General features: G+C 44.9%; 1 protein-coding gene across 1 annotated transcript in view; it reads left to right on the top strand.

The window, feature by feature from the left end:
• The first annotated feature begins 3,591 nt into the window (after window positions 1-3,591).
• LOC140725866 (disintegrin and metalloproteinase domain-containing protein 12-like) overlaps window positions 3,592-20,836 on the top strand; it is a 175,279-nt gene continuing 158,034 nt past the window's right edge. The window contains exons 1-5 of the mRNA XM_073041810.1: window positions 3,592-3,687; window positions 6,277-6,353; window positions 8,543-8,621; window positions 9,835-9,911; window positions 10,062-10,236. Coding sequence (XP_072897911.1) covers window positions 3,592-3,687; window positions 6,277-6,353; window positions 8,543-8,621; window positions 9,835-9,911; window positions 10,062-10,236 — 504 coding nt within the window. The remainder of the gene's footprint in view (window positions 3,688-6,276; window positions 6,354-8,542; window positions 8,622-9,834; window positions 9,912-10,061; window positions 10,237-20,836) is intronic.

Genomic DNA, 20,836 nt, shown 5'->3' with positions numbered 1-20,836 from the left:
TTCAGAGTATCCCATAGAATGGGATGTGAAACCTCTCCATTATTATTGAATTCTAAGTAAAGATCAATTTTTTTTTGAATTTGTTCCTTAAAATAGGGATCACTGAGTAGATTTGAATTTAGTTTCCAAATAGTATTCTTTGGCTGTAGACAAAAATCAACAAATAAGTATGTAGGTGCATGGTCACTTACATCTATTGTCCCAATTCCACAGGTGTTTATTTTGTCTTTGTCTTTTCCAAATGTTATGAAATAGTCTATTCTTGTATATATGGAATGGGGGGCAGAATAATGAGTGTAATCCCTTCTGTTGGGGAAAAGCTCCCTCCATATATCAATTAGACCAACATCTGCAAAAAGTGTATTAACTTTCTTATGTAAGGATTTTGCTTCATATATTTTTCTATTGGAAGAGTACCCAAATCTTTTAGTTTATTCAGATTTTCTCTTTCAAGTCCCATTTTTTTCTAACTATTTTTTAAACCTTGTATGACTGATGTAATTTTTAAAGATTGGGATAGACTGGGTATTAAATGCTTCCAGGATTTATTTGTTGGAGGAAGTCTTTTTTCATTTGAGCAGCTGTCAGCTAAATATAGCTTATCAAAAACCCACTTTTTTCAATATTTACAAATTAGAGACTTTCTGTGCTCTCAATTACATACATTTCCTAGAAGTCCTGTTAAGAATTTATTAGATGCAATTTTTAATTTGAAACCTTTTCATAATTGATCAATATCTAATATTTACGGTATGTTGTTGGGAATGAGAAATGTTCCTTTAGACAAACTCAAAACTGGGAACAAGATTTACGGATTTCAGTTTCTCAGGAAACTTGGAATGAAATTTTGAAATAGGTTAATACTTTATCGTTATGTGCCTGTCACTCCCTCCTACAATTTAAAGTGGTCCATAGGGCCCACATGACTAAAGATAAGCTGTCTCGTCTTTATTCGAATATATCTCCTATTGTGACAAATGTAACAATGGAGAGGCTTAATTAATTCATATGTTCTAGACGTGTCCAAGTCTTGAAAAATACTGGAAGGAAGTACTTGAAATTTTTTCTGTATTTTTTAAAGTAAATTTTAAACCAAACCCTTTGACTGCCTTATTTGGTATTGTTGGAGGAAAAGATATTATCTTGGAGACACCTGATTTGCACATTTTGGCTTTTATTTCTCTTGGAGCTGGGAGGGCATTGTTGCTTAGGTGGAAGGATGTTGCTCCGCCTACTCATGATCAATGACTAAGCGATGTTATGTCATGCTTAAATTTAGAGAAGATTTGTTGTTGAATTTCTGAATCAAGACAAGACTTCCTAACATTGTGGGGACCTTTTTTGAATTATTTTCAAAATCTTTGATTTGTTATCAAGTACAGATGTTGGTTAATAATTAGTTTTTCTATATGATAAGGATTTTTTTTCCTTTTTTCTTTCTTTACCAAACAGCTTTTCTTGGTAGTGGGTTTAGATTTTTTTAATAATAAAGTTATTACTTTTCAATATTACAATTCAATTTAATTTACATGAAGATGGAATAATGACATTATAAGTATGATTCACATATATTGTAATTGATATATGATATACATCCTCCTGTACTCTGTATTCTTTTTTTTGTAAGAAATCAACAAAAATATTGAAAAAGAAAAGAGAGTTCGGTGATTCACTGTACTCCGATGTGATGAAGCAATTGGAGAGTTCGGTGATTTACTGTACTCCGATGTGATGAAGCAATTGGAGAGTTCGGTGATTCACTGTACTCCGACGTGATGAAGCAATTGGAGAGTTCGGTGATTCACTGTACTCCGACGTGATGAAGCAATTGGAGAGTTCGGTGATTCACTGTACTCCGACGTGATGAAGCAATTGGAGAGTTCGGTGATTCACTGTACTCCGACGTGATGAAGCAATTGGAGAGTTCGGTGATTCACTGTACTCCGACGTGATGAAGCAATTGGAGAGTTCGGTGATTCACTGTACTCCGACGTGATGAAGCAATTGGAGAGTTCGGTGATTCACTGTACTCCGACGTGATGAAGCAATTGGAGAGTTCGGTGATTCACTGTACTCCGACGTGATGAAGCAATTGGAGAGTTCGGTGATTCACTGTACTCCGACGTGATGAAGCAATTGGAGAGTTCGGTGATTCACTGTACTCCGACGTGATGAAGCAATTGGAGAGTTCGGTGATTCACTGTACTCCGACGTGATGAAGCAATTGGAGAGTTCGGTGATTTACTGTACTCCGACGTGATGAAGCAATTGGAGAGTTCGGTGATTCACTGTACTCCGACGTGATGAAGCAATTGGAGAGTTCGGTGATTCACTGTACTCCGACGTGATGAAACAATTGGAGAGTTCGGTGATTCACTGTACTCCGACGTGATGAAGCAATTGGAGAGTTCGGTGATTCACTGTACTCCGATGTGATGAGGGCTTTGAGAGCTTTTGGTGATGGAACTTTGGAACTCTGCCTCAGAAGTGAGTTGTGTGTGGCCAAGCACATATCCAATGCCATATTTAAGTTTGCTGATGACACCACTGTTGAAGTCTGAATCAAAGGTGGTGAGGAATCAGCATACAGGAGGGAGATTGAAAATCTGGCTGAGTGGTGCCACAACAACATCTCACTCAAAGTCAGCAGGACTAAGCAGCCTATTCCTGGCTTCAGGAGAATGACTCCAGAGCTTCATCATCAGGTGATCAGAGATGGAGAGGGTCAGAAACTTTAAGTTTGTCAGTGTTATTATTTTGGAGGATCTGTCCTAAGCCCAGTGTGTACGGCAATTATGAAGCTTCTACTTCCTTAGAAGTTTACAAAGATTTGGCATTGTGTGGTGGAGAGTATACCGACTGGTTGCTTCACAGCCTGGTATGGAAACACTAATGCCTTTGATGGAAAATACTACAAAAAGTAGTGGACGTGGCCCTGAGGTAAAGCTCTCCCCACCATTGAGCACAGCTACACGGAATGCTGTCGCAGGAAAGCAGCATCCATCTTCAAGGACTCTCATCACCAAAGTCATGCTCTCTTCTCACTGCTGCCATCAGGAAGGAGGTACTGAATGACAGGCCTCACACCACCAGGTTCAGAAACAGTTATTACCCCTCAACCATCAGGCTCTTGAACCAGCAGGGATTAACTTCACTCAATTTCACTCGCCCCATCACTGAACTGTTCCCACAACCTATAAACTCACTCTCAATGACTTTTCATCTCACGTTCTTGATGCTTATTTACTAATTATTATTATTATTATGATTATTATTATTATTTTCTATTTGCACAGTTGTCTTTTGCACATTTGTTATTTGTCCTTCCTGTTGGTTTGGTCTTTCATTCATTCTGTTGTGTTCCTTGGACTTATTGTCTGCAAGAGAAAAAATCTCAGAGTTGTATATGGTGACATACTGTATATGTACTTTGATAATAAATTTACTTTGAGCTTATTAAGTGGCCCTGGGTTTAACATTTCATCTGACGGCTCACACCTCTGGTCACCATTTCACCAAGTGGGACTGTCAATGATGTATACTCAGTGAAGTGATCTTCCCTTTGTATTTTAAGCAGCAAGTCAACTACGCATGGAGAGGCTTTTCCAGGAGCTCACGGATTACAGATTCGTATTCCCGTATGTCGTGTCTGGGAAGAAGAAGCGGAATTTGGCCGCCTCACTGCAGGTAATTCATTGCTGGGGTTCCACAGTTGGACGGTGTGATCTCTGTTCGACTAACTCAGCTTCAGAGTCATTCACAGATCCTGACGGACGACCAAGAGCTGGTGGAAACGTAAAGAGAGCTCTGTGCAGCCAGGTGTAGTAAGTTACACAAGCCCATTTCTGTGAAAAACAGCCTAAGTGAAAGGAATTGCCTCTTCTTTTGTTTCATTGTCAACTGTTTTTGCCTTTGTTACATTTAATCATCTTCGATGTCTGGTTTCCCATCTTTCTGCCCTAACCCAACTCTTTGAGACATCATACACATTTTTGCAGTTTGATACCATCCTAATTTTTCTGTCATTTTTCTCATCAAGTCTTTATTTCCTTGACAGAATACTTCTTTGTTTTGATTTATGAGATAGCTCCTCAACATTCTGCAGAAATAATCTGTGACTTATATTTTCAGTTTACAGTTCTGTGCAAAGATAGCACATATACATAGCTAGGATGCCAAAGACTTTTTCACAGTACTGTAGTAATTTCATGTCTTGCACTGTACTGCTGCAAAAAAAAAAATCAAAATTCATGACATATGTGAGTGATGATAAACCTGATTCTGATATGGGTCTCTATTGTGGACTGAGAGTGGGCAGGGAGCAGGGAGAGGGGAATCATGGTTAGAAGAAAGGGAAAGAAGAGGAGAGGGAGTGAGTAGCACCAGAGAGACATTCTGTAGTGATCAATAAGCCAATTGTTTGGAATCAAAAGGCCTTGGTTGGTGTCCCAGTGCTAGGTGTATCTGCACCTGTGCCACCCCCTACTTGGCACGCCTTCTCTGCCACCTGTCCCACAGTGCTCCACTCTTGCCATTCCAAACATCCTTTGTTCCCACCAGATTTACAAATTCACTCTTTGCTCCATGTTGACACAGTACTGTGCAAAGGTCTTAGGCACCCTAGCTATATATATGTGCCTAAGACATTTGCATGTTACCGTACATGTAACAAATCTGCCCTTTTCCCCTTCTAATTGCCGTAATTAAACTTAAGAAGCAGTTTCAAATTTCCCTCCTCTCAAAAGTGAATATTAAATTCTATCATATTATGATCACTCTTCCCCAGTGGATCCCTTGTTATGAGTCACTGCTTCACTTAGCACTTGACAGAACTCTGCCCCGGATACTTCCGGAATAGTTCATTCCTTTCCACAGATGCTGTCTGAGCTGATGAGTTCCTCCAGAATTTTATGTACATTATTCTGAACCCATCTCAATGTGCTCCCCATGCCATTTGGACTCGTGCACACAATACAAATGCCCATGATTATGGCCGTACCTCCAGCACTGGCCATTGGCATTTCTGATTTGTGTTCTGCCTATAGTGTGGCTAGAAGCAGGGAGGTACAAGCAACTTCTTTTCTATGCTGGGTTAAACGGATTGACAGCACAATCTGCAGATTTTGAGTGAACTTTATATATTATATATATTTATATATTTGGTGGTTCACCAGAGAAGTACTGCATGCAGTTGTGGTCTCAGTGCTTTAGGGAGGATGTGATGATGCAAGCGAACTCCCCAGGGTAGGTTGCCCAGTTACAAGGTTCAATCTCATTTCTACATAGTTAGATCATATATAGAAAATTGTGTCCAAATTCCAGTTGCCCCATTAAAGGAAGGAAATGGAAGCTTTCGAGAGGGTGCAGAGGAGATTTGCCAAGATGCTGCCTGGATTAGAGAGCGAGGGCTTTTCTCTTTAGAGTGAAGGAGGATGAGAGGTGACTGATAGAGGTGAACTGTGCAAGATGGTGAGAGGCATAGATTGAGAAGACAGCCAGTGACACTTCCCAGGGGCAGAATTGGCTAAAAGGAGGGGACATAATTTTAAAGTGTAGGTGGGGATGTCAGAGGCAAGTTCTTTACACAGAGAGTGGTGGAACACGCTGCTAGGAGTGATGACAGAGTGGTGGAACACGCTGCTAGGAGTGATGACAGAGGCAGATGCATTCAGGACATTGAAGAGACTCTTAGACAGGCACGTGTACAAATGAGAAATGGATCGGAGTAGGTTAAAATGTCAACCACAGGGCCTGTCAGGTGCTGTAATATTCTCTGTGGTATGAAACCCCTGATCCCCAGAACCTCCCTGGTGAGATTTTCTGCACTTCTGTTGAACGCCACATCCTTTTCAGAGCACGGTGACAGAAGGGGACGCAGGCCGTGCTGTCTGCAGGTTATCAGAAGATTTGATTGAGGTGGAAATGACGTGGATCACCATCTGAAGGGATGCAGAACCATATTGTCGGAAAGGAAATGAATGGACACCAGAGAGGGTTGTCAGGAAAGGGGGGGGGCCATTATATGTGATAGGAATCTGTTCCCAGCAGCCATCATAAACTCGATAGACCGAATGGCCTCTTGCAGCATAATAATTCCAGAATCCTTTACTTCAGTTACCTGAGGAACTACCGGAATAGGTTAGAAGGGATAACATGTTATGGATGGGCAGAACAGCCTCAGGTGCATGGGTGGATTTAGCACCTGCTTGACCACATAATGAGGAGTGACCACGCGCAGATCACAGTCCACTGACCATCTGCCTTGTCCCCACACAGGGCAGCTATCCAGACCACATCAGCATCCTGGTGGAGCTTGCGGGGGAGCACCTAACGCTGGATCTCAGCAGGAACACGTGAGTGAGTCTTCGCATTTCTGTTGGAAACAAGGCAGAGGTCCTGGAGAAGCCCACCCTGCCCGTTTCTGTCAGATACCCGACTGTAAGTGGAGCCACCAAGTACCCTCCACACCCCCTTGTGCTGGGCTCAGTGCCAGGTATGCTGGTGTGGAGAGAGGAGGGGGATCGGGGGATCGAGGGATCACTTCAATCACAGGCAACAGAGAAGAGTAACAGGTTACGGCAGCACTGTAATGTGCAGTTAGTGTAATGTCGAACAGGGTTCAATTCCCACCACTGCCTGTAAGGAATTTGGGAACTGGAGCAGGAGCTGGATGACCTCTGGATCATTTGGGAGAATGAGGAGTTTATAGATATTAGTTTCAGGGAGGTAGCTACGCCAAAGGGGCAGGGCACAGGTAACTGTGTTACCGTCAGGCGAGGGAAGGGGAAAGGGCAGGCAGATTTGGACCAGCTGGAAACATGGGCTGAAAAATGGCAGATGGAGTTTAATACAGACAAGTGTGAGGTATTGCACTTTGGAAGGTCAAACCAAGGTAGAACATACAAGGTAAATGGTAGGACACTGAGGAGTGCAGTAGAACAGAGGGATCTGGGAATACAGATACATAATTCCCTAAAAGTGGCGTCACAGATAGATAGAGTCGTAAAGAGAGATTTTGGTACATTGGCCTTTATAAATCAAAGTATTGAGTATAAGAGTTGGAATGTTATGGTGAGGTTGTATAAGATATTGGTGAGGCTGAATTTGGAGTATTGTGTGCAGTTTTGGTCACCTAATTACAGGAAGGATATTAATAAGGTTGAAAGAGTACAGAGAAGGTTTACAAGGATATTGCCGGGACTGTAAACTGTGTTACAGAGAAAGGTTGAATTGGTTAGGACTTTATTCCCTGGAGCATAGAAGAATGAGTGGAGATTTGATAAAGATATATAAAATTATGATGGGTATAGATAGAGTGAATGCAAGCAGGCTTTCTCCACTGAGGCTTGGGGGCAAAAAAACCAGGGGACATGGGTTAAGGGTGAAGGGGGAAAAGTTTAAAGGGAACATTGGGGGGAGCTTCTTCACACAGAGAGTGGTGGGAGTGTGGAATGAGCTGCCAGTTGAAGTGGTAAATGTGGGCTCACTTCTAACATTTAAGAAAAACTTGGACAGATACATGGATGAGAGGGGTATGGAGGGATATGGTCCAGGTGCGGGTCAGTGGGACTAGGCAGAAAAATGGTTCGGCACAGCCAAGAAGGGCCGAAGGGCCTGTTTCTGCACTGTAATGTTCTATGGTTCTCCCTGCGACTGTGTGGGTTTCCTCCAGACATGTGGGTTAGGGTTAGTGAGTTGTGGGCAGTCTATATTGTGGGCAGCCTGTAGTGTGATAACACCTGCAAGCTGCCCAACACTATATTCACTGATTTGATTTGACACAAATGACACATTTCACTGTGTTTCAATGTACATACAGTGTGAGAAATAAAGCTTATCTTTCTCTCTTCGTGCATAATGACTATACCAAATTAAACCAAATCTATTCTTCCTGTACACGAGTCATACTCCTCCTGTCCCTGTACATTGACTTGTCTGTGCAACAGACTCTCAAACATCACTACTCATTGCAGGCACTCTCTAGTGTAAAAAAAAACATCTCTGGCACATCTCCTTTAAACTTGCCCTCTCTCACCTGAAATGTATTCCCTCTAATATTACCTATTTTAACCCTGGGAAAATTATTATGATTGTTTACCCTATCCATAAACCGCTATCAGATCTCCCCTCAGCTCCAGAGAAAACAACATGTTTGTCCAGCCTCTCCTTATAGACCATATCCTCTCATCCAGGCAGAATCCTGCAGCCCCTCAAAAGCTTTGCATCCTTCCTGTAGTCGGGTGACTGGAATTGCACACAGTACTCCAAGCACAGCCTAACCAACCCTCTACACAGTTTCAACTGGACTTCCTAACTCTTTTACTCAGTCCCCCAAACGTGATCTCCTCCTTTACTGTCAAACCTACTCGCATCGCCATTTTCAGAGAGCAATGGACTTGGAACCCAAGGGTCCTGCCGTTAACCCTCTCCCATGTGTGCAGATAAGACTCCAGCCCCCGTGGTTGGTGTAGAGCGCACTGCCATTCCACAGTTGATGAGGCTCCTCAGTCACAGCTTCTTCCTTTCTGTTTCTCTGCTACAGCATCCTCTTGCCGAGAGGCTTCCAGGTCTCACACTACGATTCGAACGGGTCTCTGGTGACAGAGCAGGAGAAGGAACCGGTGAGCAAACTTCGCAAACTCTCGGCACTGAGCGTGGGTTTATTTTGCCCTGCTCTCTGCTCGCTGCCAGGGTGCAGGGGTCATGTTCAGTTCCAAACTTCACCCACTGTTTAGCCAGCAGTTACAATGGCTTCAGTTTGTTCTCCAGCAGTGAAGGCATGGTATCTCAATCTCGGTTTGGTACTTCAATAGGCGCTGTAAAATCCTTTTGTTTTAGTAGCTGGAAGTTTACTGATGAGGAACAGGTGAGATACCTGGAGATTAGAGAGATGCCTCTGCTGTTCTCTTTCTCAGACGGGGCTGTAGGATTAAACCTGGAGACAAGTAGGGAGGTAAGCTAGACATGAATGGTGAGTGAGTTGTTCTGAGGGACAAGAACTTTGTATAGATGGGCTGATTAGGAGTCAGCGCGGTTTTGTGTGGGGAAGATCACATCTAACTGATCTCAAGAGTTAACTAAGGAAATCTACGAAGGCAGCCCAATGACTTTAGAAAGATCGCATATGCTCGACTGGCCCAGAGGGACAAGGCCCAAAGGGTTTGACAAGGATGGCAGACTGGATCCACAGTCGGCTGGGTGATAAGTGATGGGTGACACATGATGGGTGACGGGTGATGGGTGATGAGTGATGGGTGACGGGTGATAAGTAATGGGTGACAGATGACGAGTGACTGGTAATAGGTGACAAGTGATGGGTGATGGGTGATGGGTGATGGGCGATGGGTGATGGGTGATGGGTGACGGGTGACGGGTGCAGAGAGTTGTGCTGGTGACTGGAAGTATGCAGCAAGAGTTGTACCTCAGGGGTTGGTGCTGGGACCTCTGTTCCTCACTATTCACAACACCACCTATCTTTGTGCGTCTGCAGATTTACTAATGAGCTCATCGGCATTTTAGTCCAAATCATTGAAGTATCTCACAGAGAGGACCCAGCATTGATCCATGCTCACAAACTTACAGTCAGATGAAGGCCCTTCATCGCTACCTTTCTGTATTCTATGGCCAGGCCAACTTTGAATTCATCTACTGTGGATCCCCGTAGCTTAATCTTCCCAATCACCTACCACTTCCAGTCCTCTATCCTCATCGATCACCTTTATCGCTTCAGGACTGGTCAGAGACTGAGAAGCGTTGATGTTGACGGGGAGGTGGGGCAGGGGCTGCCTTGTTACTGAGTTCTCTCAAAACGCTGTGATCAATCTCTCCCCACAGACTCAGTGTTACTACGAGGGCTCCGTCCGAGGCTTCTCGGGATCTGAGGTCTCAGCCAGCACCTGCTCAGGACTCAGGTAAAGCTGCTGATGCGCCTCTGTCTCTGTTGTGAGAAGGGGTCTTGCTGTGTTATGGCCCAGTTGGTGTGGACACAGGGCTGGGGTACTTTCTGTCCAACAACTGGGATGTACAGAGTTCAGCTGATCAGTCTTCTCTCCCTTCGCCAGTGCTGTGATTGTTCTCGGTAATCGGACCTACGTCATTGAGCACCTGGGGGAGCCCGAGCACGAGCGGCATTTGCTATACAGACCTGAAGATCTCAAGTCAGTGCCTGGACGGTGTGGAGTGACAAACATGTCTCCTGTATCAGCCCTGGCCCAGGACCTTCAGCACCTACACCGGGTAAGTGGACATGTGGGAGCTACAAGCGGAGAAAGACAGAAATAGCAGACCAATTGAAGATTAGATTATCCTTTTTTGTCACCTGTACATCGAGACACACTGAAACGCAGACTTTGTGTCGATGACCAACGCAGTCCAAGGATGTGCTGGGGGCAGCCCGCGAGTGTGGCCATGCCTCCAATGCCCACAATTTATTAACCCTAAGTTATAGATCTTTTGAATGTGGGAGGAAACCGAAGCTGAGCATACAAATTCCATAGAGCATTGAACCCCATTGCCCAGGTACTCTGGCTGTGTCTGAATGACACAAGATACAAATAAACCCCAACAAGTGCAAGGAAAACTCAGAACCCCACAAGAGAAAGGGACTGAAAGGAATTGAATCAGTGTCATAGACAATTACAGCTCAGAAACTGGCCCTTCAGCCCATCTAGTCCATGCTGAACCATTTAAGCTGCCTACCCTCATTGTCCTGAACCCGGACCTTAGCCCTCCATACCCCTACCATCCATATACCCATTCCAAATTCTCAAACATTGAAATCCAACCCGCATCCACACTCACAACGCCCTCCAAGTGAACACGTGATGGATTGGTGGCTGTTTCCGAACAGTCTTTGGACCCTGTATTGGAGAGCTGCGAATCTAACGCAAGATTTGAAAAAAGCGAACTGAGAGAAAACAGAATGCTAGACTGGTCAACCTAACATCAGCGGTGGAAAAATTCATAGCAACACACACGAAATGCTGGAAGAACGCAGCAGGCCAGGCAGCATTGACAGAAAAGAGTAGACAGTCGATGTTTCGGGCTGAGACCCTTCTTCAGGGCTGGAGAGAAGGAGAAGTCATCGTAAGAAGCTGGGGGAGGGGGGAACAGTTTCAGGTGGGGGGTGAAATCAGAGGAGGGGGAGGGGTGAAGTCTATGGTGATGGGTCTGGGTGAAAACATGGTCAAAGAGTCGGGGGGCTGCAGAGATCACAGAGGGCACAGGAGGAAACAGTATCACTGAACTCCCATCGAAGAGAAGTTTTACTCAGCGTAGGCATCCTTTGCACTGTCGCAGGATCACAAACATGAGAAACCCTGACTAATTACGAGGGGTTTCTCTGAAAGGGGTAACTACACAGCACTGGGAAGGGGTGTCGGACAGTGACAGTGAGCTGGGGATTCTCTCAAAGGGGTAACTACACAGCACTGGAGGGGTGTCGGACAGTGACAGTGAGCTGGGGATTCTCTCAAAGGGGTAACTACACAGCACTGGAGGGGGTGTCGGACAGTGACAGTGAGCTGGGGATTCTCTCAAAGGGGTAACTACACAGCACTGGAGGGGGTGTCGGACAGTGACAGTGAGCTGGGGTTTCTCTCAAAGGGGTAACTACACAGCACTGGAGGGGGTGTCGGACAGTGACAGTGAGCTGGGGTTTCTCTCAAAGGGGTAACTACACAGCACTGGGAAGGGGTGTCGGACAGTGACAGTGAGCTGGGGATTCTCTCAAAGGGGTAACTACACAACACTGGAGGGGGTGTTGGACAGTGACAGTGAGCTGGGGATTCTCTGAAAGGGGTAACTACACAGCACTGGAGGGGGTGTCGGACAGTGACAGTGAGCTGGGGTTCTCTCAGAGGGGTAACTACACAGCACTGGGAAGGGGTGTTGGACAGTGACAGTGAGCTGGGGTTTCTCTCAAAGGGGTAACTACACAACACTGGAGGGGGTGTTGGACAGTGACAGTGAGCTGGGGATTCTCTGAAAGGGGTAACTACACAGCACTGGGAAGGGGTGTTGGACAGTGACAGTGAGCTGGGGGTTTCTCAGAGGGGTAACTACACAGCACTGGGAAGGGGTGTTGGACAGTGACAGTGAGCTGGGGTTTCTCTCAAAGGGGTAACTACACAACACTGGAGGGGGTGTCGGACAGTGACAGTGAGCTGGGGTTCTCTCAAAGGGGTAACTACACAGCACTGGGAAGGGGTGTTGGACAGTGACAGTGAGCTGGGGGTTTCTCTCAAAGGGGTAACTACACAGCACTGGGAAGGGGTGTTGGACAGTGACAGTGAGCTGGGGGTTTCTCTGAAAGGGGTAACTACACAGCACTGGAGGGGGTGTCGGACAGTGACAGTGAGCTGGGGTTTCTCTCAAAGGGGTAACTACACAGCACTGGAGGGGGTGTCGGACAGTGACAGTGAGCTGGGGTTTCTCTCAAAGGGGTAACTACACAGCACTGGAGGGGGTGTCGGACAGTGACAGTGAGCTGGGGTTTCTCTCAAAGGGGTAACTACACAGCACTGGGAGGGGGTGTCAGGCACTGACAATATTACCATTGGTTGATGAGGAGCAGATCATTCTCAGCTGGTCGACTTGCATTGTCTGAGGGTGTAACTTGCAGAACAGATGGGTAGAAACCAGTGGATGACATGTGTTTGGACTTTAAGAAGCCTTTATATAATGTCCCACATAAAATGTTGGAGCGTAGCATACGATTATGACAAACAACTGACCTTCAGTGTGAAGCGGCTTATCAACTCAGAGTCCTGCCATGTGCAGAAGTTCGCTGATGACACGGCCATAGTGGGGTGTGTCAGGAATGGACAGGAGGAGGAGTATAGGAAACTGATACAGGACTTTGTGATATGGTGCAACTCAAACTACCTGCGTCTCAATATCACCAAGACCAAGGAGATGGTGGTGGACTTTAGGAGATCTAGGCCCCATATGGAGCCAGTGATCATTAATGGAGAACGTGTGGAGCAGGTTAAGACCTACAAGTATCTGGGAGTACTGTTAGACGAGAAGCTTGACTGGACTGCCAACACAGATGCCTTGTGCAGGAAGGCACAGAGTCGAATGTACTTCCTAAGAAGGTTGGCGTCATTCAATGTCTGTAGTGAGATGCTGAAGATGTTCTATAGGTCAGTTGTGGAGAGCGCCCTCTTCTTTGTGGTGGCGTGTTGGGGAGGAAGCATTAAGAAGAGGGACGCCTCACGTCTTAATAAGCTGGTAAGGAAGGCGGGCTCTGTCGTGGGCAAAGTACTGGAGAGTTTAACATCGGTAGCTGAGCGAAGGGCGCTGAGTAGGCTACGGTCAATTATGGATAACTCTGAACATCCTCTACATAGCACCATCCAGAGACAGAGAAGCAGTTTCAGCGACAGGTTACTATCGATGCAATGCTCCTCAGACAGGATGAAGAGGTCAATACTCCCCAATGCCATTAGGCTTTACAATTCTACCGCCAGGACTTAAGAACTTTTTAAAAGCTATTAATGCTTGTTGAGACGGTGATTTAGATGCATATCATATTTTTTTACTGAGTTAAGAATTGTATGTAATTAGTTTTGCTACAACAAGTGTATGGAACATTGGAAAAAAGTTGAATTTCCCCATGGGGATGAAAAAAGTATCTATCTATCTATCTATCTATCTATCTATCTATCTATCTATCTATCTATCTATCTAACTGCATATACAAGGCACCCCTGACCCTAACACCTCCTCCATCCAAACTGGTTGAACAAGTTCCAATGCAAGTTCCCTACTTCAAAAATCCCTCCTGTTGCCAATCAGATGGATCATCACCAATGCCTCACATCCTTCATGCAGGAAGAGGAGGGCATTTGGTCTGAAAGCAGATCAGACTGATATGCAGAGCGAACTGAAATAAGGAAACGGTTTCACTCTGGATGACAAGCAGTGACCCGTGGCTTACCACAGCAATCGTGCTGGGACTCCACCTCTTCACCAGATACCATAATGCTTTGGAGGAGTTAATTAAGTGTCATATCTCCAGTCTGTGGACGGCACAAAGCTGAGGAGAGCGTGAGACATGACAAGGATGTGGAATAGCCACTGACGGGCTCGGAGGGGTGATGGAATGGGCGGATGAGGGCAGCTGCAGATTTATGTGGATCAGAGTGAGCTGCTGGAACGACGGAGGATGAGAGGTGACCTGACAGAGGTGTATCAGATGATGAGAGGCGATAATCGTGTGGATAGTCAGAGGCTTTTTCCCAGGGCTGAAATGGCTAGCACAAGAGGGCACAGTTTTAAAGTGCTTGGAATTTTTCACACAGAGAGTGGTAAGTGCATGGAATGGGCTGCCAGCAATGGCGATGGAGGCAGGTACAACAGATAGCTATACCTCCATTCCTGCAAGCACATGGTAAGAACAAAGACTTTTGCTTTATCAATTTCCACTGCCCTTGTCTCATTCTTTTCAATGATTTGTTCATTGCTGTTCTTCCTGGCCAATAGCGAGCTTTTTGATGAAGTGATTGATGAAGGTAGAGTTGAGGATGTTGTAAAGTGTTTAATGAAGTAAGTCCCTTATGGGATCCTCCTCCGGAATATTAAGATCCATGGTGAATTGGCCATTTGGATTCAGATCTGGCTTATCCATAGAAAACAGAAGGTGTTTAAGTCTGTAACTAGCAGTGTTCTGCAGTGATCTGTACTGAGACCTCTTAAGAGACTCTTTTAAGAGACTCTTAGATTGATATATGGAGCTTCGAAAAATAGAGGGCTATGTGGTAGGGAAATTCTAGGCAGTTTCTAGAGTAAGTTATTTTGTTGGCACAACATTGTGGGCCGAAGGGCCTGTAATGTGCGGTAGATTTCTATGTTCTAGAAGTCACTAATGTATCTGCCTCTACCACCACCCCAGGCAGGGTGTTCCAGGCACCCACCATCTCTTTCGGCAGTCCTCTACACGATCCACAACACCACTAATCTTCATATCACCTGCAAGCTTACCACCCAACCCATCTACATCTTCATCCAGGGCATTTATTTACATCACAAACAGCAGAGGTCTCAGTACAGATCACTGCAGAACACTGCTAATTACAGACTTACACACCTTCTGTTTTCTATGGATAAGCCAGATCTGAATCCAAATGGCCAATTCACCATGGATCTTAATATTCCAGAGGAGGATCCCATAAGGGACTTCATTAAACACTTTACAACATCCTCAACTCTACCTTCATCAATCACTTCATCAAAAAGCTCGCTATTGGCCAGGAAGAACAGCAATGAACAAATCATTGAAAAGAATGAGACAAGGGCAGTGGAAATTGATAAAGCAAAAGTCTTTGTTCTTACCATGTGCTTGCAGGAATGGAGGTGGCTATTTTGTAAGATTGTTTGTGCCTCCAGTCTTTTGTGAACTGCCTCTAGCTCTGGGATAACAATTGAATTGTGCCTGCCCTAGCAGCAGCATTAACAGAGCTTTACCAAGAGAGATTTCTCGCAGGTCGGCATTGGATATTTAAAAAGGGAGCTTGGAGAGAGTTTGTCCATTGTAGGTGGCCTATCAGCGGCATCAGCAGAGCTCTACCAACTAAATGAAATTACAGAGGGATAGGCGGAGCAGCCATTGTCAGGAGTAGGCCAGACGCGAGAGTGGAAGTGACAGGCTTTGGCTTAAAGGAGACGTCGGCTCGGAAGAGGCATTGGCTCTGTGTAAAGCGCCTTTTAAGGTTTCCATTTTGTTTTTTCTCCCCCTCTTTTACTGTAGTATTTAAATAGCTGTGGTGTGTTCATCATGCCCGATGTTGGAGAACTGGGAGACACAGAGTCTCACGGGGAACTACATCTGCTTGGAGTGCATCCTGCTTCAGCTCCTTGAAGACCGTGTTAGGGATCTGGAGCAGCAACTGGGTGACCTTCGGCTTGTATGGGAGAGTGAGGAGGTAATCGATCCGAGTTATAGGGAAGTAGTCACCCTGAAGTTGCAGGAGGAGAGTAGCTGAGTGACTGTCAGGAGAATGGAAATAGCCAGTTAGAGCAGAGCACCCCGTGGCCATTCCCCCCAAAAACAAGCATAGCGCTTTGGATGCCTTTGTGGGGGATGACCTGGGAGAATGCCACAGTGACTGGGCTACAGGCACCAAGCATGGGTCTGTGGTGCAGAATGTAAAGAGAGAGAAGAAGGAAGCGGTAGTGATAGAGAGGGGAACAGACAGGAGATTCTGTAGATGTGAACAGGACACCAGGATGGTTTGTTGCCTCCCAGGTACCAGGGTCAGGGATGTCTTAGATCACGTCCACAACATTTTGGAGAGGGAAGGAGAGCAGCCAGATATCTTGGTACATATTGGTCCCAATCACATAGGAAGGAAAAGCAAAGAGATCCTGAAAAGAGAATTTAGAGAGCTAGGTAGAAAGTTGAGAAGCAGGACTTCCTGGATAGTAATTTCTGGATTGCTGCCTGTGCCACGCACCAGTGAGGGTAAAACAGGATGATCTGGCAGATAAATGTGTGGCTGAGAAGTGGGTACAGGGGACAGGGCTTCAGGTTCTTGGATTATTGGGATCTTTTCTGGGGGAGGTATGACCTGTTCAAAAGTGCCGGGTTGCACCTGAACCCAAAGGGGACCGATATTCTCGTGGGCAGGTTTGTTAGAGCTGTTGGGGAGGGTTTAAACTAACTTGGCAGGGGGCTGGGAACCGGAGTGAAGGGACTCAGGAAAGGATAGATGATATAAATGTAAAGATAGCCTGCAGTCAGATTGTCAGGAAGGGCAGGCAGGTGATGGGACTTAGTTGTAGCCAAAAGGCTGAGTATCAAATCATTAGGGATGCAGAGTCAAAAAGGACAGCAAATATGGTACTCAAAGTGTTGTATCTAACTGCACATAATATAAGAAATAATCTTGTTGCAAATATTACAGATTGTTGAGTATGATGTTGTGGCCATCACTGAATCGTGGTTGAAGGACGGTTGTAGTTGGGAGCTGAATGTCCACGGTTACACGTTGTATCAGAGGGATAGGAAAGTAGGCAGAGGGGGAGGTGTGGCTCTGCTGGTAAGGACTGGCATCAAATCAGTAGAAAGATGTGACATGGGATCAGAAGATATTGAATCCTTGTGGGTTGAGTTAAGAAATTGCAAGGGTAAAAGGACACTGATGGCAGTTGTATACAGGCCTCCCAACAGTGGCTGGGAGGTGGACCACAGATTACAACAGGAGGTAGAAAGGGCGAGTCAAAAGGGCAATGTTATGGTAGTCATGGGAGATTTTAACATGCAGGTCAGTTGGGGAAGATCAGGTTGGTAATGGATCTCAAGATAGTGAGTTTGTTGAATGCCTAAGAGATAGCTTTTTAGAGCAGTTTTTCATTGAGCCTACTAGGGGATCAGCTATACTGGATTGGGTGTAATGTAATGAACCGAAGGCGATTAGGAAGCTTATAGTAAAAGAACACTTGGGAACCAGTGATCACAATATGATTGAGTTCAACTTGAAAATTGATAGGGAGTAAGTAAAGTCTGATGTAGCAGTATTTCAGTGGAGTAAGGGAAATTACAGTGGTATGAGAGAGGAGTTGGCCAAAGTGAACTGGAAAGAGCTGCTGGCAGGGATGTCAGCAGAGCAGTAATGGTGTGAGTTTCTGGGAAAAATGAGGAAGGTACAGGACATGTGTATTCCAAAAATGAAGAAATACTCAAATGGGAGATTTGCTAAAATCTCCCATGACTACCATAACATTGTAAAATAGTACAACCATGGCTGACAAGAGAAGTTAAAGCTATTGTAAAAGCAAAAGAAAGGGCATACAACAAAGCAAAAATTAATGGGAAGATAGAGGATTGGAAAGCTTTTAAAAACCTACAGAGAGCAACTAAAAACTATTAGAAAGGAAAAGATGAAATATGAAAGCAAGCTAGTAAAAGTTTTTTCAAGTATGTTAAAAATAAAAGAGAAATGAGAGTGGATGTAGGACAACTAGAAAATGAGGCAGGAGAAATAATAATGGGGGACAACGAGATGGCTGATGAACTAAATGAGTATTTTGCGTCAGTCTTCACTGTGGAAGACACAAGCAGTGTGCTGATGTTGTAGTGTGTGAAGGAAGAGAAGTGGATGCAGTTACTGTTGTAAGAGAGAAGGTGCTCAAAAGGCTGAAAGACCTAAAGATATGTAGGTCACCCAGAGCAGATGAACTGCACCCTAGGGTTCTGTAAGAGATAGTGTTAGAGATTGTGGTGGCATTAGAAATGATCTTTCAAAAATTATTGCACTCTGGCATGGTTCCAGAGGACTGGAAAATTGCAAATGTCACTCCACTCTTTAAGAAACGAGGAAGGCAGCAGAAAGGAAATTATAGACCAATTAGCCTGACCTCAGTGGTTGGGAAGATGTTAGAGTCAACTGTTAAGGATGAAGTGATGAAGTACTTTGTGACACAGGACAAGATAGTACAAAGTCAGCATGGTTTCCTTCAGGGAAAATCCTGCCTGAAGAACCTGTTGGAATTCTTTGAGGAGATTACAAGTAGGATAGATAAAGGGGATGCAGTGGATGTTGTATATTTGGACTTTCAGAAGGCCTTTGACAAGGTGCCACACATGAAGCTGTTTACCAAGTTAAGAGCCCATGGTATTACAGGAAAGTTACTAACATGGTTAGAGCATTGGCTGATTGGTAGGAGGCAGTGAGTCAGAATAAAAAGATCCTTTTCTGATTGGCTGCCAGTAACTAGTGGTGTTCAACAGGGGTCAGTGCTGGGGCCACTTCTTTTTATGTTGTATATCAATCATTTAGATGATGGAATAGATGGCTTTGTTGCCAAGTTTGCAGATGACACGAAGATTGGTGGAGGGGCAGGTAGTTTTGTGGAAACAGGTAGGATGCAGAAGGACTTAGACAGATTAGGAGAATGGGAAAGAAAGTGGCCAATGAAAGATAATATTGAAAAATGAATGGTCTTTGGTAGTTGAAATAAATGTGTGGACTATTTTCTAAACATGGAGAAAATCCCGAGGGACTGGGAGTCCTTGTGCAGACCACCCCGAAGGTTAACTTGCAAGTTGAGTCAGTGGTGAGGAAGGCAAATGCCATGTTAACATTCATTTCAAAAGGTCTAGAATACAAGAGCAGGGATGTGATGCTGAAGCTTTATAAGGCACTGGTGAGGCCTCATCTTCAATATTGTGAACAGTTTTGGGCTCCTCATCTAAGAAAAGATGTGCTGGCATTGGAGAGGGTCCAGAGGAGGTTCACAAGGATGATTCCAGGAATGAAGGGGTTATCATACAAGGAACGTTTGATGGTTCTGGGTCTGTACCCGCTGAAATTCAGAAGGATTAGGGGAGACCTCATTGAAATCTTTCAAATGTTGAAAGGCCTAGACAGAGTAGATGTGGAAAGGATGTTTCTCATGGTGGGAGAGTCTAGGACAAGAGGACACAGCCTCAGGATAGAGGGGCGCCTTTTCAAAACAGAGATGTGGAGAAATTTCTTTAGCCAGAGGGTGGTCAATTTGTGGAATTTGTTTGTTTCAAAACAGCTGTGGAGGCCAGGTTGTTGGGTGTATTTGACAGAGATTGATAGGTTCTTGATTGGACATGGCATCAATAGGTTAGGACGAGAAGGTCGGGAACTGGGGTTGTGGAGGTGATAGAAAAAAGGATCAGCCATGATTGAATGGTGGAGCAGACTCGATGTGCCAGATGGCCTAATTCTGCTCCTGTGTCTTATGGTCTGGTGAACGTGTTTTTGTTGACCTGCTGAACCTGAGACCGTTCTCATATACAAAACGGTATATTACATAAAGTGGCAGGCATGCAGAAGGAACGTCCTGTGATCTGGTCATCTCAGTCCAGTGTTTCGCTGACCTGGTTGAACTGGTTTGAAACAGTCTGGGTTAGGCAGAACGAAAGAGATTACCTCGGTCACAAGGCTGAAGGGAGAACCTTAAAACAGTGTTCACATCCAGTGAGAAGCTGAAACAGTCAGATGATCTTGAGCCTATGAAATTGAAATATCATAGATTGATCTGATAAGAAAAAGAATAAGAATGAAGGATTTGGGGAATGGATGACCGAACAGTGGACGTTAAATCAGGACCATGAGAAAGTGCAGAATCTTTTCCCTGGGTCTTACCTTTCCTCTTCCTTGCTCATGGAGGATCACAGAGACCTAGAGGATGCATACCCAGTTAGCTAGTTTGCAAATTCATATGTTTGTTAGTTGAGATAATAAAGGTAGTTGCAGGTAAATAACTAAACACAAGAAAATCTGCAGACGCTGGAAATTCAAGCAACACACACAAAATGCTGGTGGAACGCAGCAGGCCAGGCAGCATCTATAGGGAGAAGTACAGTCGACGTTTTGGGTCGAGACCATTGGTCAGGACTAATGGAAAAAAGAGATAGTAAGAGATTTGAAAGTGGGAGGGAGGGATGAAGCCTAGAATTGGGAAGTTGATTGACAAAAGGGATACAAGGCTGGAGAAGGGGGAGTATCATAGGACAGAAGGCCTTGGAAGAAAGAAAGGGGGAGGGGAGCACCAGAGGAAGATGGAGAACAGGCAAGGAGTTATTGTGAGAGGGAAAAAGAGAAAAAAAAGAAGGAAAAAGAGAGAAAATAATGATTAAAAATAAAAAATTAGGGATGGGGTAAGAAGGGGAGGAGAGGCATTAATGGAAGTTAGAGAAATCAATGTTCATGCCATCAGGTTGGAGGCTACCCAGACGGAATATAAGGTTTTGTTCCTCCAACCTGAGTGTGGCTTCATCTTGACAATAGAGGAGGCCATGGATAGACATATCGGAATAGGAATAGGACATGAAATTAAAATGTGTGGCCACTGGGAG

The sequence above is a fragment of the Hemitrygon akajei genome, chromosome 4, assembly GCF_048418815.1.
Source record: "Hemitrygon akajei chromosome 4, sHemAka1.3, whole genome shotgun sequence".
NCBI classification, from domain to species: domain Eukaryota; kingdom Metazoa; phylum Chordata; class Chondrichthyes; order Myliobatiformes; family Dasyatidae; genus Hemitrygon; species Hemitrygon akajei.
Note: the sequence above shows the minus strand (reverse complement) of the source record. Positions and strands in the feature narration are given on the sequence as shown.